The sequence below is a fragment of the Chelon labrosus genome (assembly GCF_963514085.1).
Source record: "Chelon labrosus genome assembly, chromosome: 4".
Lineage (NCBI taxonomy): Eukaryota > Metazoa > Chordata > Actinopteri > Mugiliformes > Mugilidae > Chelon > Chelon labrosus.
The window spans coordinates 298,673-316,847 of record NC_140340.1 but is presented as its reverse complement, the minus strand read 5'-3'; the positions used below and the strand labels follow the sequence as shown (position 1 = coordinate 316,847).

At 47.7% G+C, this 18,175-nt stretch overlaps 2 protein-coding genes across 3 annotated transcripts in view; one reads left to right on the top strand and one right to left on the bottom strand.

The window, feature by feature from the left end:
• Window positions 1–18,175, bottom strand: part of rnf123 (ring finger protein 123) — a 56,729-nt gene that overhangs the window by 18,539 nt on the left and 20,015 nt on the right. For both annotated transcript variants that reach the window (XM_084543037.1, XM_084543038.1), the window contains 2 exons: window positions 16,116–16,191; window positions 15,793–15,877 (listed from right to left, as the gene is read on the bottom strand). In XM_084543037.1, the coding sequence (XP_084399163.1) occupies window positions 15,793–15,877; window positions 16,116–16,191 (161 nt within the window). The remainder of the gene's footprint in view (window positions 1–15,792; window positions 15,878–16,115; window positions 16,192–18,175) is intronic.
• amigo3 (adhesion molecule with Ig-like domain 3) lies at window positions 7,168–8,712 on the top strand (the record flags this gene model as incomplete). Its single annotated transcript, XM_084542045.1, has 1 exon — window positions 7,168–8,712. One exon carries the CDS (start codon window positions 7,168–7,170, stop codon window positions 8,710–8,712), a length of 1,545 nt encoding a protein of 514 aa, XP_084398171.1.

The following is an 18,175-nucleotide window of genomic DNA, read 5'->3' as shown; positions in this document are numbered from 1 at the left end:
TCTGTTCAGCGTTCATCACGGCTCCTCCTTCTAATGAAACTCCTTCCCTCTCCTCAGGCACCACTCAATCCAACCTCAGCATCAATCTTTTATAGCCGAGCTTTCCACAACAGGCCTCTCTTCTCCAAACCAATCTATTCTGTCCTCTGTCTCGCTGTGTTCACTCTGTTCTTTACTTTTACCACGGCTCTAAAAGGAGTCCCTCAGTTCATCAGTCAGGAAACACGTGTGAACATTTATTTCAATAACAGATCAAATAAGCAGCTTCAGATATATATATATATATATATATATATATATATAAAAAGGTCAAGAAACTAATAATTAATTATTAAAATAAAAGATGTTTGTTTCTTAATAACTGGGGAACGACTCTGGTTACAGGAACCAACAACTAACCTAACCTAATTAGATTCATTCATCTTCTGTAACCTCTAGTCCTGTAAAGGGTCATGGGGGTCTGGATCCTATCCCAGCTGATATTGGTCTAGAGGGGGGGTCCACCCTGGACAGGTCTCCAGTCTATCCCAGCTGTCATTGGTCTGGGGGGGGGGGGGGGGGGGGGGTCCACCCTGGACAGGTCTCCAGTCTATCCCAGCTGTCATTGGTCTAGAGGGGGGGTCCACCCTGGACAGGTCTCCAGTCTATCCCAGCTGTCATTGGTCTAGAGGGGGGGGGTCCACCCTGGACAGGTCTCCAGTCTATCCCAGCTGTCATTGGTCTAGAGGGGGGGGGTCCACCCTGGACAGGTCTCCAGTCTATCCCAGCTGTCATTGGTCTAGAGGGGGGGGGTCCACCCTGGACAGGTCTCCAGTCTATCCCAGCTGTCATTGGTCTAGAGGGGGGGGGGTCCACCCTGGACAGGTCTCCAGCCTATCCCAGCTGTCATTGGTCTAGAGGGGGGGGTCCACCCTGGACAGGTCTCCAGTCTATCCCAGCTGTCATTGGTCTAGAGGTGGGGTCCACCCTGGACAGGTCTCCAGCCTATCCCAGCTGTCATTGGTCTAGAGGGGGGGTCCACCCTGGACAGGTCTCCAGCCTATCCCAGCTGTCATTGGTCTAGAGGGGGGGTCCAATCTGGACAGGTCTCCAGTCTATCCCAGCTGTCATTGGTCTAGAGGGGGGGTCCACCCTGGACAGGTCTCCAGTCTATCCCAGCTGTCATTGGTCTAGAGGGGGGGTCCACCCTGGACAGGTCTCCAGTCTATTCCAGCTGTCATTGGTCTAGAGGGGGGGTCCACCCTGGACAGGTCTCCAGTCTATCCCAGCTGTCATTGGTCTAGAGGGGGGTCCACCCTGGACAGGTCTCCAGTCTATCCCAGCTGTCATTGGTCTAGAGGGGGGGGTCCACCCTGGACAGGTCTCCAGTCTATCCCAGCTGTCATTGGTCTAGAGGGGGGGTCCACCCTGGACAGGTCTCCAGTCTATCCCAGCTGCCACTGGTCTAGAGGGGGGGGTCCACCCTGGACAGGTCTCCAGTCTATCCCAGCTGTCACTGGTCTAGAGGGGGGTCCACCCTGGACAGGTCTCCAGTCTATCACAGGGCTAACACAGAGAGACACTCACACCTACGGCCAATTTAGAATCACCGATGAACCTAACCAGCATGTCTTTGGACGGTGGGAGAAGCTGGAGAACCTGGAGAGAACCCACGCAGACACAGGGAGAACATGCAGACTACACACAGAAAGGAACCAGTCGGCCTGGATTAGAACCCAGAACCTTCTGGCTGTGAGGCATCAGTGCTGACCACCTCTCCACTGTACCGCCCCCTTAGATCAGATTAATAGTTAAATTATAACTATAATCAAAATGACCAGTCAGTGATGTGGACTGAAGGATTTAGAGGCTGACAACATTCACACCTGTCAAACATTAAACAGACTAAATATCCAACAACCTTTAATCAGAAGATAATAAATGAAAACACAGACACTTTATCTCCTGTTCCAAGGCTCCTTTACTCTGTAAAGCCTTGTATCAGGTGCGGCTGCTCACAGCAGGCTAACCTTTGAAAGGTAAAGGTTGATATATATATATATAAGAAAAATAAAATATAGCCTTCAGAAGAAATGGAAAACAACTAGATGAGTTAATGAGACTAATGATGCCTCCAGATAAACAGGATTACAGCCGGTCTATGATGGATGCAGCAGAGCGCGTACAGCAAACACCATCGATGGGAAAGTATAAGAAGAAATAAAGAAAATGAAAGCACTTTAACTTTAACAGCTCCTGCTCCTCTATAATCTTCTGCAATCTGTCTCAAATTAAATGTCGTCTTTTCTGCTTTTACGTCAGCAGTTTAATGACATTCATGGATGAACGTCCCGGTTTATGAGCTGTAAATGGACAAACACCGTTATAAATGTGGCTGATGTCACCTCCCACCCACCATCGCTCTCAGCTCCAGAACATGTGAAAGGCAAACAAACAACCATGTAGCGCCGGATGGTCACGTGACGCTGGCTGTCAGTGTAAACAGAAAGAAACTGTCTTTTAGTCTCCATGGTTACAGTCGTGATCAGCTTCTCGGACACCGACTGGAAGTTAAGGTTGGTCTGCTGGTCAGGATTAGTGGCAGTGGTCCACGAGGTGTCCACTTCAGTCCTGATCACTTCTACCACACTTCAGCAACAGAGAGACAGACTCAACTCCACGTCTGAGGTTTTATCAGCAGATGAAACCGTCGCTGAACAATCAAGAGTCAGAAAACATCTACAGAGACACACAATAGTAGAAAGAGATCTACAACACCTGCAGGAAGACACAACACCACTAAAAAGAGACGGTAATGAGCAGAGACAAGGACACCAACAACAGCCATGAGTATGAGACAAACAGCAGAGACATGAAACTCCAGAAAGACTCGAGCTGGTTCAAAACATCTGAGACTCAAAACTACAAAGAGATTAAAACAACGATAAGAAGACGAAGCACAAACAAAAAGGTGTTTACGAGGAGCAAGACAAAGAAACCAGCAAAACTACAAACGGATTCAAAACTACAAAGACACATAAGATTGCTCAGAGACACAAAGCTACGAACTGACTCCAAACTGAAAAGAGATTTAAATCTTTAAAGAGACTGAAAACTACCAAGAAAGTCAAGCAAATAATACAGAGACAGGAACGTAAAAGATTAAAAACATGCTAAGAGACACAAAGACACAAAGACACAAAGCTACAAAGAGACAGAAACATGTAAAAAGACGATAAACTATGAAGAGACACAAAGACAATGAACAGAGACGGTGACGCTCGACAAAGACTAATCCAAAGAGACGCAAACCAACTATAAAAGACAGACTAGGAATGAAGGAAGACGTGAATCCAAACTGAAGACACAGAACGTCAGATATCTACGACGAGGAGGAGAACGAGTCTTTCTGGTTTCCGGTCCGTCTGCTACCTTTAGATTTATAGTGAAAGTAAAGTCGGTGCTGCCTGATACACTATATTACCAAAAGTATTCGCTCACCTGCCTTTACTCATTCTATGAACTGAAGTGCCATCCCATTCCTAACTCATAGAATTCAATATGATGTCGGTCCACCTTTTGCAGCTATTACAGCTTCAACTCTTCTGGGAAGACTGTCCACAAGGTTGAGGAGAGTGTTTATAGGAATTTTTGACCATTCTTCCAAAAGCGCATTGGTGAGGTCACACACTGATGTTGGTCGAGAAGGCCTAGCTCTCAGTCTCCGCTCTAATTCATCCCAAAGGTGTTCTATCGGGTTCAGGTCAGGACTCTGTGCAGGCCAGTCAAGTTCATCCACACCAGACTCTGTCATCCACGTCTTTATGGACCTTGCTTTGTGCACTGGTGCACAGTCATGTTGGAAGAGGAAGGGGCCCGCTCCAAACTGTTCCCACAAGGTTGGGAGCATGGAATTGTCCAAAATGTTTTGGTATCCTGAAGCATTCAATGTTCCTTTCACTGGAACTAAGGGGCCAAGCCCAGCTCCTGAAAAACAACCCCATACCATAATTCCTCCTCCACCAAATTTCACAGTTGGCACAATGCAATCTGAAATGTACCGTTCTCCTGGCAACCTCCAAACCCAGACTCGTCCATCAGATTGCCAGATGGAAAAGCGTGATTCATCACTCCAGAGAACGCGTCTCCACTGCTCTAGAGGCCAGTGGCGGCGTGCTTTACACCATTGCATCCGACGCCTTGCATTGCACTTGGTGATGTGTGGCTTGGCTGCAGCTGCTCGGCCATGGAAACCCATTCCATGAAGCTCTCTGCGTACTGTACTTGGGCTAATCTGAAGGTCACATGAAGTTTGTAGCTCTGTAGCAATTGACTGTGCAGAAAGTCGGCGACCTCTTTGCACTATGCGCTTCAGCATCCGCTGACCCCTCTCCGTCACTTTACGTGGCCTACCACTTCGTGGCTGAGTTGCTGTTTTTCCCAAACGCTTCCATTTTGTTATAATAGAGCTGACAGTTGACTGTGGAATATTTAGGAGCGAGGAAATTTCACGACTGGATTTGTTGCACAAGTGGCATCCTATGACAGTTCCACGCTGGAATTCACTGAGCTCCTGAGAGCGGCCCATTCTTTCACAAATGTCTTGTTTCACAGTCTGCATGCCTGAGTGCTTGAATTTATACACCTGGGGCCAGGCCAAGTGATTAGAACACCTGATTCTGATCATTTGAATGGGTGAGCGAATACTTTTGGTAATATAGTGTAGGTCACCTGTGTCCTCCACAGGATGAACCTGAGACACCGACATGGAAACACGGTGACATTTGCTGTAAAACCTGCTCTGACCTTATCATTACAGCAGCGCTGACACTTCACACTGAGAGCCGCAGAGAATCGGCCGGATGCAGACGAAAAGAAGATCTGGTGGCGATAAGAACGACTGTTAAGAGGATCAGCGTGAGTCACAGCGTTCGGCTGGAAAATGTCAGCGACTGTTGTTCCCGTCAACATGAGTCCATTGTGTTCTCTCTTTAATTATAAACCAACAAAAGGCCAAAGTGTTTAGACTGACGAGGAGATTCATACAAGGACCACGCTGAAATGACTTGACATGAAGGAGCAGTCAATCATCTACCAGGTCTCAGGGACATCATTATCCTGGTGGACAACCCACACACAACAACCAGCATAAACACATCCCATAATAACCAGCAGCATCCAGTTTCTACCGTTTAACGCTGCAGACGTGAAGCGTTTGACGTACGGGGGACGTTAGGTCCATGTCTCCACCTCTGTTTAGACCGTTCATGTAGTTTTTATCATTTTTTACGTCTGAACGTTTTTATTTTCTCGTTGTGTTGACGCTACAGCTGATCACGCTACGTTGTGATTGACTGGACAGAAGGAGCTTCTCAGTGACAGCAGCACTACAACACATTAAACACATCAGTCCCCAACGGAGACAATCCAGACTAACATCTAGTCTAAATGAGTCTCAACAAACTCATCTGGACTTGTTGTGTTTGTAGAAGACGTTTCCTCCAAGTGTTCAGCTCTAAATGATGGAGGAGAGTTTAAGTTTTTATCACCTGAAGGTCACATGACTAGAGTCTGGTAATGACCTGGACCTGGACCTAAACCTAGAGGAACCTGTTCTGATGACTCTGTTGTGTTTCAGCTGTGGATAAATCTGGACGACAACCAAAGCTGGTGTGAAATGTAGAAAACATCTGAAGTTTAGAGAAAGTAAACCTGGACTGTTTGATGAAGACGTTGATGTGCTCATCTGGACATGAGGAGCTGGTAACTCCTCCTAAAACCTCTTTAAACTGCTGAACAGGATTTATCTGAAAGGAGGACGCAGCTGAACAAATGTTTGCTGGTGGATCAAGTTACAGTCAGTTCAACTAAAATACAACCAGTGCTTTCTGAGACCAGTCGTAAGTGAGACCAGGAAGTGATGTCACATTTAATGCTTTTATTTTGGAAAGCAAAAGTTCTTCCCAAGTTTAAAATGAGTACAAAGTTCTGCCTTCCTCTCGCTTCCCGTCGGTCATCCTGTTTTAATGACTAGCTTAGCATGCTAGCTAACGTGTGCCAGCTTGGAGACAAGACTCATCAGGACAAGACGTTAATCTGGTTTAGTGCAGAAGAAGAAACAAGGAGACAGAAAGAGAAGAAGAAGAAAGATAAGGAGTAGAAAAGAGGACAAGAGAATAGATGACGAGAAAAGGAAAAGAGGGTTACTGTAGATTCAGCCTCATGTAGTAATACGAGATATATATATATTTATATATGGGAGGGAGGGAGAGAGCGGGGGAGAGAGAGGGAGGGAGAGAGAGAGAGAGAGAGAGAGAGAGAGAGGGGGGGAGGGAGGGAGGGAGGGAGGGGTGAGATGAAAACAGCATGAGGCTGAAATCAGAAAAAGGCAGAAAGCGAGTACAGCAGTGAAAAGAGAGGAGGGTCTGAGAGGGAGGGAGGGAGGGAGGGAGGTGGAGGGAGAGAGAGAGAGAGAGGGAGGGAGGGAGGTGGAGCTGTGAAGCAGCAGAAGCGTCAGACTCAGCTGAGAGCCGTAAACAGACGAAGGAATCAGATCAACATCCCTGAGATCTGGACCAACGACCAGTCGGCTGCTGCTCCTTCTTCTTATCGGAGCGTCAAGGCAGAGGACGAGGACGAGACGAGGACGAGACGAGGACGAGACGAGGAGATGAAGAAGAAAGGGTGATTTGACAGAGAGGTGTTTGAAAATCCTCCCACTGCTGAGCAGCTCTGAACAAAACGACGCTGAGACAAAAGAGACGGAGCTCCTCCACCTCCAGAGAGGACACGTCTCCATCCTGAATGTCCTCCTCACATCAGGATTCACAGCAGAGGACAGAGTAAGAGACGGGACGGGTCTGGACTCATTCACTTTTAGAGAAGATGAACTGAGCAGAGGACTTGTCTGTCCACAGTCGGACCTGGACACGTCTTAGTCTCGTCTCCAGAGCCAATAATAAATAGAAAGTCAACCTGAAGCTTCTACAGAACATTTCCCCTGAGAGACGTCCGTGAGTCCAGGGATGGGGTAACCTGAGTCCTGTAGAGGCGCTGGTGTCGGCTGCTCTGGGTTCACTTCATCACATCACACTGAGATGAATCCCTGCAACATGTGAGGACCAACAGAAAGCCTGGATCTACAGGGGGACGTCAGAGAGACACAAGAAGAAGGTTTTGATTGGCACCATGATCTCTGGTCTGATTGTGCTGCTGGTCTGTCTGAAACCGGTCCAGGCCGCCGTCTGCTCGTCTCAGGGCTCGTCCCGGGCGGCCGGGTGCCTCTGTGCCTCAGACATATTGAGCTGCACCGGTCTGGGTATGGACCAGGTCCCCGGGGAGATGCCGGTCTCTGCCATCACTCTGGACCTCAGCCACAACCGCATCGTGCAGCTGGACGCCGGCAGCTTTGAAGGACTTCCTCGACTGGAGACGCTCCGCCTGGCGCACAACCAGCTGAGCAACATCCACCCCGGGGCGTTCACCAACTCCTCTGGGACTCTGCTCCGACACCTGGACCTGTCGTCCAATCAGCTTCGTGTCCTGGAGCAGCACTACTTCCTGGAGCTGCAGGGATTGGAGGAGCTGCTGCTGTTCAACAACCGGATCGTGCAGGTGGAGAGCAGAGCCCTGGCCGGACTGAGAAACCTCCACAAGGCCTACCTCAGCCACAACCGCCTCACTGACTTTCCCTTCTTCTCCATCCAGAAGCACAGCCACCCCCACCTGTCCCTGCTGGACCTGTCCTCCAACCGCATGCCCAAACTGCCCCTGGAGGATATATCAAACCTGCCCCTCTCAGTGCAGGAGGGTCTCTACCTCCACAACAACTCCCTGGTGTGCGAGTGCTCCATGTACAACCTGTTCCGGTTCTGGGACCAGAAAGGTTACGACTCGGTCCGGTTCTTCCGAAAGGAGCATGTCTGTCTGGTGTTTGGGATCCAGAGAGCCACCGTGAGGTTCTTCCAACACGGACGCTACTTTGAAAAGTGTAACCTGACGGGAGCGAACCAGCCAATGAGGGAGCAGGAGGGCAGCGTTTCCGTGGCGGCAGGAAAGCCGTTGCTGCTGCATTGTGTCACCTCGCTGTCCGGTCACGGCGTCACCTTCCTGTGGGTCGCACCCAACTGGGAGTACGTGGTGCCGCCGGGGAACAATGGCTCCCTCAAGATGTTCAGCAACGGCAGCTTGGAGATTGCGGCGGCGCATCAGCGAGACTCTGGGATCTACTGGTGCATGGCGCTGGACCAGCGGCGGCGGCGCAACGAAACCTGGGAAGTTAACGTGACTGTGGCGCTGCAGCACGACGCCGAAGCTCACGAGCCCTTCAACACCGGGTTCACAACCCTCCTGGGCTGCGTGGTGAGCCTGGTGCTGGTCCTCATGTACCTCTACCTGACGCCCTGCCGCTGCCCTCCCTGGCCTAAGACCCCGCCCCCCACCACGGCCACGCCCAGCACGGGGAATGAGGCCGCCACCGCAGCAAGTGGCCAGTCCTCCATCCTCACCCCGACCCCTCCGGCGACCACTGAGGGCCCGGGCCGTAAGGTTAGTACCAACAAGCATGTGGTGTTTCTGGAGCCAATCAGAGAGCAGCAGAACGGCAGGCTGAGGGCGGAGCCTGGACACCTGGGACCAGGTTTCCTCCTGGAGCCAGAGCCAGCGCGGCACAGGGCCGGGGAGACGGACTCCATCATCTCCGTCTTCTCAGATACACCCATTATGTTGCCATAGCAACAGGACTCACACCTTCCTCCCCCTCACCTTCCTCCCCCAGCACCAGACCTGAGCACAACAACCACCCCACAGCCTTCCAGCTTTCCGCGATCCTTTACTTCTGTTGTCACCAAACATCCAAGTGCAATTCTCAGAGATTGAACACTGTTTCACCAAATCTGCCCCACAGCCATGAACCACCGCACTGTGACGGGGTAGGGACGGGAGGACAGGAGGGAGGACAGGACCAAACCCACCAAAGATAGCAGCAGAGAGGACGTGGACGAGCATGAGCCTGAAGCCTAGCAGCGCTGTCCCTTTAAGGCCTGTACTGTCCTTTAATGTCTGTACTGTCCCTTTAAGGCCTGTACTGTCCCTTTAATGTCTGTACTGTCCCTTTAAGGCCTGTACTGTCCCTTAATGTCTGTACTGTCCCTTTAAGGCCTGTACTGTCCCTTTAAGGCGTGTACTGTCCCCTTAAGGCCTGTACTGTCCCTTTAAGGCGTGTACTGTCCCCTTAAGGCCTGTACTGTCCCTTTAAGGCGTGTACTGTCCCCTTAAGGCCTGTACTGTCCCTTAATGTCTGTACTGTCCCTTTAAGGCCTGTACTGTCCCTTTGAGGCGTGTACTGTCCCTTTAAGGCCTGTACTGTCCCTTTAATGTCTGTACTGTCCCTTTAAGGCGTGTACTATCCCTTTAAGGCGTGTACTATCCCTTTAAGGCGTGTACTGTCCCTTTAATGTCTGTACTGTCCCTTTGAGGCCTGTACTGTCCCTTTGAGGCCTGTACTGTCCCTTTGAGGCCTGTACTGTCCCTTTAAGGCGTGTACTATCCCTTTAAGGCGTGTACTGTCCCTTTGAGGCCTGTACTGTCCCTTTAATGTCTGTACTGTCCCTTTGAGGCCTGTACTGTCCCTTTAAGGCGTGTACTATCCCTTTAAGGCGTGTACTGTCCCTTTGAGGCCTGTACTGTCCCTTTAATGTCTGTACTGTCCCTTTGAGGCCTGTACTGTCCCTTTGAGGCCTGTACTGTCCCTCTAATGTCTGTACTGTCCCTTTAAGACCTTTAATAACCGCTCCAGATGCCTTTATTCTGACTGACTCCATGTTTTTGTAGCTTTGTAGTCCTTTTCTTTTAATCGTGTCGGACCAGTCGGCGTAGCGCTGTCACTGTGTTTTAGAGGAGAAGAGCTTTTAGTGAGTAAAAATAGAAACCTGATTACTGTCACCACCAGTCAGAGCAGAGACAAAGGAATAAATAAATGAAAAGTCTGTTTGAGAACAACTTCCTAAAAGTCACCGTGTGTTTTCTCTTCCACTTCGTGTCTGGGACAGTGAATGTTCAGTCAACAGACGGGACAATCAGGACAGGTGTGTTTGTTTTGTCTTCACTGTGTCCACTGCATCTCACGCCAGTCTCCTGTCCTCTGTCTCTGTGTCTCAATAAACCTCTGAATGGACCGTCAGCTCTGTGAGCCTCATTATTCTGGCACCGCTGACAAACAGCCGCCATGTTTGTAGTCTTTTGGTTTAGGTTAAAACGAAGAGCAGCACCTTCACCAACACCGTCCTGTCTCATTAACACCTCTAACATATGTTTGATTTATGCACCTGCACCTGCACAGCCTGATCTGATCACCTTCATCAGCTCTGATGTCACTTCCTGTCCCCTCAGCCCGACAGGAAGTGACATCAGAGCGGTTTAGTTCACGTGGAGAACAACGTTAAGACACGTACGACCCGGTCTACACGTGTTCTCACTGTCACTAACGGATGCTGGCATGTACGTGTTCTTATGTGGAGTAGATGACCGATGTGGGTAACCATGGCGACAGGGTAACGAGTGCCCAGCTGATCAATAAACAATCCATGCTGGTGTTTTAGAGTCGTCTCTCTCTGGTCATCAGACGTCCAGAGACATCAGCTGATGACCAGAGGAAGACGAGTTACCAACTCTGATTAAAGGGTTCCACGTTCCACGTTCTCTCTAGTTCCAGCTCTGTGGTTCTTCTGTGTTCCCATTAAAGATTCATGAGCCTCCAACAGCGTGACGCAGCCATCCATCACTGTACACACCGGTTTACATTTATTACTTCTGTCAGAGTCCTGCTGCCACCGCTCAGACGCTACACGTCTCTTCATCAACGACTCGGTTTATCATGAACTTCACACTCAGACTCGCTGGTTCTGAAATGCATTCTGGGATACCTGGCTGTCCACTCCAGCTACCTCCTGATGTGTCCTCGATAAAAAGGACCAGGACACGTTCAGGTGTTTGGACTGAACCTCTCAAACATGACGTCGGTCAGAGACTGACTTAACGTTTGGAGAGAATTAGTTTAATGAGGCGTTACATTAACATCTGTCCTGGTCCAGGTGTGAACACTGATCTGGTCTCCAGAGTCCAGGTTAAACAGGTCCAGGTGTGAACACTGATCTGGTCTCTAGAGTCCAGGTTAAACAGGTCCAGGTGTGAACACTGATCTGGTCTCCAGAGTCCAGGTTAAACAGGTCCAGGTGTGAACACTGATCTGGTCTCCAGAGTCCAGGTTAAACAGGTCCAGGTGTGAACACTGATCTGGTCTCTAGTGTCCAGGTTAAACAGGTCCAGGTGTGAACACTGATCTGGTCTCTAGCGTCCAGGTTAAACAGGTCCAGGTGTGAACACTGATCTGGTCTCTAGCGTCCAGGTTAAACAGGTCCAGGTGTGAACACTGATCTGGTCTCTAGCGTCCAGGTTAAACAGGTCCAGGTGTGAACACTGATCTGGTCTCTAGAGTCCAGGTTAAACAGGTCCAGGTGTGAACACTGATCAGGTCTCTAGAGTCCAGGTTAAACAGGTCCAGGTGTGAACACTGATCTGGTCTCTAGTGTCCAGGTTAAACAGGTCCAGGTGTGAACACTGATCTGGTCTCTAGAGTCCAGGTTAAACAGGTCCAGGTGTGAACACTGATCTGGACTCTAGTGTCCAGGTGTGAACACTGATCTGGTCTCTAGTGTCCAGGTTAAACAGGTCCAGGTGTGAACACTGATCTGGACTCTAGTGTCCAGGTGTGAACACTGATCTGGTCTCCAGAGTCCAGGTTAAACAGGTCCAGGTGTGAACACTGATCTGGTCTCTAGAGTCCAGGTTAAACAGGTCCAGGTGTGAACACTGATCTGGTCGCTAGAGTCCAGGTTAAACAGGTCCAGGTGTGAACGCTGATCTGGTCTCTAGAGTCCAGGTTAAACAGGTCCAGGTGTGAACACTGATCTGGTCTCTAGAGTCCAGGTTAAACAGGTCCAGGTGTGAACACTGATCTGGTCTCTAGAGTTCAGGTTAAACAGGTCCAGGTGTGAACACTGATCTGGTCTCTAGAGTCCAGGTTAAACAGGTCCAGGTGTGAACACTGATCTGGTCTCTAGTGTCCAGGTTAAACAGGTCCAGGTGTGAACACTGATCTGGTCTCTAGAGTCCAGGTTAAACAGGTCCAGGTGTGAACACTGATCTGGACTCTAGTGTCCAGGTGTGAACACTGATATGGTCTCTAGTGTCCAGGTTAAACAGGTCCAGGTGTGAACACTGATCTGGACTCTAGTGTCCAGGTGTGAACACTGATCTGGTCTCCAGAGTCCAGGTTAAACAGGTCCAGGTGTGAACACTGATCTGGTCTCTAGAGTCCAGGTTAAACAGGTCCAGGTGTGAACACTGATCTGGTCTCTAGAGTTCAGGTTAAACAGGTCCAGGTGTGAACACTGATCTGGTCTCTAGAGTCCAGGCTAAACAGGTCCAGGTGTGAACACTGATCTGGTCTCTAGAGTTCAGGTTAAACAGGTCCAGGTGTGAACACTGATCTGGTCTCTAGAGTCCAGGTTAAACAGGTCCAGGTGTGAACACTGATCTGGTGTCAGTCCACATGTGGAGGTGGTCTGGGACACATGTGACCTCCTTCCTTTGGTAGTGTGAACACACCATGAGTCCTGGGTCACATCCTCCTCCTCCTCCTCCTCCTCCTCCTCCTCCTCTTCCTCTTCCTCTTCCTCCTCCTCCTCTTCCTCCTCCTCCTCCTCCTCCTCCTCCATTAGGACTAAAACATCTCCCATCAAACATGAGCCTCAGAGTAAATAAGAAGAAACTCTGAGAACCAGAGTCTTTAATCATCCACAGAGAGAATGAATCAATATCTGAGATTGGTTCTAAAAGAAGCTTCGATTAAACTCATCTACAGAAAACTTTCAAGTTAACAGCCTCAGGCCTCAAACACCACAGCGGACCACAGCTTGAACCACAGCAGACACCTCCACAACATGTTTAACAACGTGGTGCTCCAGGCAGCTACAGACGATGAATGAATGAATGAATGAATGACTCCATTAACTCTCCCTTCTTCTCCTCCTCCCTCAGATCCATCCATCTATCTTCTTCACCTCCCTCCACTCCTCCATCTGACCCCCTCCATCTCTGAACCTTTAACGTTTCCACGACAACGAGGGACACGGAGGAGACGCTTGTTCAGACCGACAGTCGATAGAAAAGATGGACGCCACCCCAGCTCCTCCACAGCTGATCAGTCCACCTGCTGACGCGGTGCATGCTGGGAAGTGTATGCTAACACTTAGCGTCCTGCATCCAAACCAAAGCACCGACTCACATGTTTAGTCTGAATGTTGAATTTTAATGTTTCACAAATAAACACAGAGAAAGAGGAACTTTACTGACGTGTCTGGTGGAGAGTTTAGGTTTTATCACCTGAAGGTCACATGACTAGAGTCTGGTGATGTCCCTCACCTGGACCTGGACCTGGAGGAACCTGTTCTGATCCTGTTCTCTGATGGTCCACTAATGTCCAGAGACTCAAGGTGTGACCAGGTACGTTCTGAACCATCCTCAACAGACAGGATGGAGGATGTCAGTGACAGGAGGACAAAGGAGGACGTAAAGTGTCTCTTCCTCTAGTGTCTTTGCCTTCGTCCAGATCTTCTCTGTCGTCAGACTTTTTAAATCAGAGCTTCATGTTCTGACTCAGAGGATTTAAAAGATTATTCAGAGGGTTTTATCGTTTTAGACCCGGCCTGATAAATGTTTAGTTTTGTTAGTCACTTGTCTCGTCCTCTCCGGGAACAGTTTTATTTATTTAACAAAGACAATCTTCATCTTCTTTGTCTTCATTCTCTATAAAAGTTTATATTCTACATAAATAAGTGAGACAGACGGTGGGCTTCAAGTGTTTGATCGTTTCATGTGGAGGAGAATCCTGCAGCTGAAAGCAGCAATAAAAATCACAGTAGAGGAGAAAACAACGTCCCCAGAGCAGCTAAGCTAATTAGCATCGGTCTCAATCTAATCTGTGGATGGCTGCAAGCTGCTGCTGATGTCTCTCAGCCCGAGGTAATGGACAATAATTAGCACCATTGATTCTCTACGGCGTGGGGGGGGGGGGTTAATAGTCCTGATGTGAACAGAGAGAGGACAGAGAGACATGATGGACACATGGACTCCAGAGACAAGGCCGTTAAAAGAGTAAATGGAGGGATGAAGAGAGAGGAAGACTTTCACCATCAAATAAAGCTGCAGTCAAATCAGAAGAGGAGACGAACCTCCATCACTTCAACCATTAGCTCCACCAGCTAATGTTAGCATGAACCAGCTAATGTTAGCATGAACCAGCTAATGCTAACGTTAGCGTGAACCAGATAATGTTAGCATAAACCAGCTAACGTTAGCATGAACCAGATAATGTTAGCCTGAACCAGTTAACGTTAGCATGAACCAACTAACGTTAGCATGAACCAGTTAATGTCAGCATGAACCAGCTAACGTTAGCATGAACCAGCTAACATTAGCTACACCAGCTAACATTAGCATGAACCAGCTAACAATTGCTCCACCAGCTAACATTAGCATGAACCAGCTAATGTTAGCATGAACCAGCTAATGTTAGCATGAACCAGCTAATGCTAATGTTAGCTGGTTCAGGCTAACGTTAGCATGAACCAGTTAATGTTAGCATGAACCAGCTAACAATAGCTCAACCAGCTAACGTTAGCATGAACCAGCTAACATTAGCATAAACCAGCTAACATTAGCATGAACCAGTTAACGTTAGCATAAACCAGCTAACATTAGCCTGGACCAGCTAATGTTAGCCTGAACCAGTTAACGTTAGCATAAACCAGCTAACATTAGCATGAACCAGTTAACGTTAGCATAAACCAGTTAACATTAGCATGAACCAGTTAACGTTAGCATAAACCAGTTAACATTAGCCTGAACCAGCTAATTAGCCTAAATAAGCTAACCGTAAACATAAACCAGCTAAGATTAACCTTAACAACATTAGGCTAAACCACCTAACGTTAGCTTAACCGAGCTAATGTTAACCTAAAGCACACAGAGAACTTCCCTCTCTGATTGGTGCCATGCTAACTGAGTTGTAGCTAACGCTGTTAGCTGCATCAGGACATGAGGTGAGTTCACAGAAGTGCTGCAGGCGTCTCTCTGCTCTAGCCTCCAATTAATTAGCATGTAGCCACCAAGAACAGCTCCATGTTCTCTGAACAGCTTCACGCTTCATTAACACAAACCAACACTCCTCACTGGCCGATCGATACATGATGAGTGGACATATTAGCAGAGACACGATGAGGACAGGGGGTTTCTAAGGCTTTTAACTTGAAAGGACCTCGTGGTCTGAGGACAGTCAGATATGTAGAGGACAAACCGAGACCAGATCTCAGAGAACTGATCTGCTGCCCCCTGCTGCCCCCTGCTGTTTGTTCTTTGAGGTGTTTTTAAATCAGAGGGTGCGTTTGAAACGTGCAGCAGCATCAGCAGCAGTGAGGGGAGGAGACTGAAACCACAAACACTCCCTGAACACAAGAGACGTTCTCACTGTAAACAACGATGAGATGATGAAGAACAGACCAGAGGAGTTTACCACATCCTCATCCAGACGTCTCTCCTCTTCCTCCTCTTCAGTCTAATTACTAACCATCAGTAGCACCATCGTCATCCTCAGTTCTACCAGAACATAATCTCCTCCTGACACTAGAACATCCTGGTTCCTCCTCAGGACACTATGACCGGTCTGGTTCTGTTAGACCAGATGTTCAGACTCACCCCTGTCTGTCTCCGTCCACCAGGATCCGGACCAGGATCCCGGTCACAGCCACCAGGATGGGATAGTGGTCCACACTCTCCAGACCTGAACAAGACACCGAGCTTTAGTTAAACACAGGAGCTGGAGCTCCCTGGCCACTTCATTAGGTACAGCACTGAGGTGATGTAGACCTGACTGGTCTGTGGAGATGAGATATGTTTTGGAACAAGCTGCAGTTCAATAGATTCACTAGTGTACCTAATGAAGTGGCCAGTTGGAATCAGTAGTCCTGTGAAACTAGACTGGTTCACTCGTTCATCTTAATATGAATGAATAATGTTACCTGGAAGTCTGAGGTTGACGACTCGATCAAACAGGTTCTTCTCTGCAGTCACTCTGTTCAACACCTGGTTCAGCAGCTGGACGACACATTCATTCAGATGAGTTTCTACCTGTTACTGATCCAGAGTCTTTATCTCTAGTCTCATTTCTACCTGTTACTGATCCAGAGTCTTTATCTGTAGTCTCATTTCTACCTGTTACTGATCCAGAGTCTTTATCTCTAGTCTCATTTCTACCTGTTACTGATCCAGTGTCTTTATCTCTAGTCTCATTTTTACCTGTTACTGATCCAGAGTCTTTATCTGTAGTCTCATTTCTACCTGTTACTGATCCAGAGTCTTTATCTCTAGTCTCATTTCTACCTGTTACTGATCCAGAGTCTTTATCTCTGATCTCATTTCTACCCGTTACTGATCCAGAGTCTTTATCTCTGATCTCATTTCTACCTGTTACTGATCCAGAGTCTTTATCTCTAGTCTCATTTCTACCTGTTACTGATCCAGAGTCTTTATCTCTAGTCTCATTTTTACCTGTTACTGATCCAGAGTCTTTATCTGTAGTCTCATTTCTACCTGTTACTGATCCAGAGTCTTTATCTGTAGTCTCATTTCTACCTGTTACTGATCCAGAGTCTTTATCTCTGATCTCATTTCTACCTGTTACTGATCCAGAGTCTTTATCTCTGGTCTCATTTCTACCCGTTACTGATCCAGAGTCTTTATCTCTGCTCTCATTTCTACCCGTTACTGATCCAGAGTCTTTATCTCTGCTCTCATTTCTACCTGTTACTGATCCAGAGTCTTTATCTCTGATCTCATTTCTACCTGTTACTGATCCAGAGTCTTTATCTCTGATCTCATTTCTACCTGTTACTGATCCAGAGTCTTTATCTGTAGTCTCATTTCTACCTGTTACTGATCCAGAGTCTTTATCTCTGATCTCATTTCTACCTGTTACTGATCCAGAGTCTTTATCTCTAGTCTCATTTCTACCTGTTACTGATCCAGAGTCTTTATCTCTGCTCTCCTTTCTAACTGTTACTGATCCAGAGTCTTTATCTCTAGTCTCATTTCTACCTGTTACTGATCCAGAGTCTTTATCTCTGATCTCATTTCTACCTGTTACTGATCCAGAGTCTTTATCTGTAGTCTCATTTCTACCTGTTACTGATCCAGAGTCTTTATCTGTAGTCTCATTTCTACCTGTTACTGATCCAGAGTCTTTATCTCTGGTCTCATTTCTACCTGTTACTGATCCAGAGTCTTTATCTCTAGTCTCATTTCTACCTGTTACTGATCCAGAGTCTTTATCTCTAGTCTCATTTCTACCTGTTACTGATCCAGAGTCTTTATCTCTGATCTCATTTCTACCTGTTACTGATCCAGAGTCTTTATCTCTAGTCTCATTTCTACCTGTTACTGATCCAGAGTCTTTATCTGTAGTCTCATTTCTACCCGTTACTGATCCAGAGTCTTTATCTCTAGTCTCATTTCTACCTGTTACTGATCCAGAGTCTTTATCTCTGATCTCATTTTTACCTGTTACTGATCCAGAGTCTTTATCTCTGATCTCATTTCTAACTGTTACTGATCCAGAGTCTTTATCTCTGCTCTCATTTCTACCTGTTACTGATCCAGAGTCTTTATCTCTGCTCTCATTTCTACCTGTTACTGATCCAGAGTCTTTATCTCTAGTCTCATTTCTACCTGTTACTGATCCAGAGTCTTTATCTCTGCTCTCCTTTCTAACTGTTACTGATCCAGAGTCTTTATCTCTGCTCTCATTTCTACCTGTTACTGATCCAGAGTCTTTATCTCTAGTCTCATTTCTACCTGTTACTGATCCAGAGTCTTTATCTCTAGTCTCATTTCTACCTGTTACTGATCCAGAGTCTTTATCTCTAGTCTCATTTCTACCTGTTACTGATCCAGAGTCTTTATCTCTGCTCTCATTTCTACCTGTTACTGATCCAGAGTCTTTATCTCTAGTCTCATTTCTACCTGTTACTGATCCAGAGTCTTTATCTCTGATCTCATTTCTAACTGTTACTGATCCAAAGTC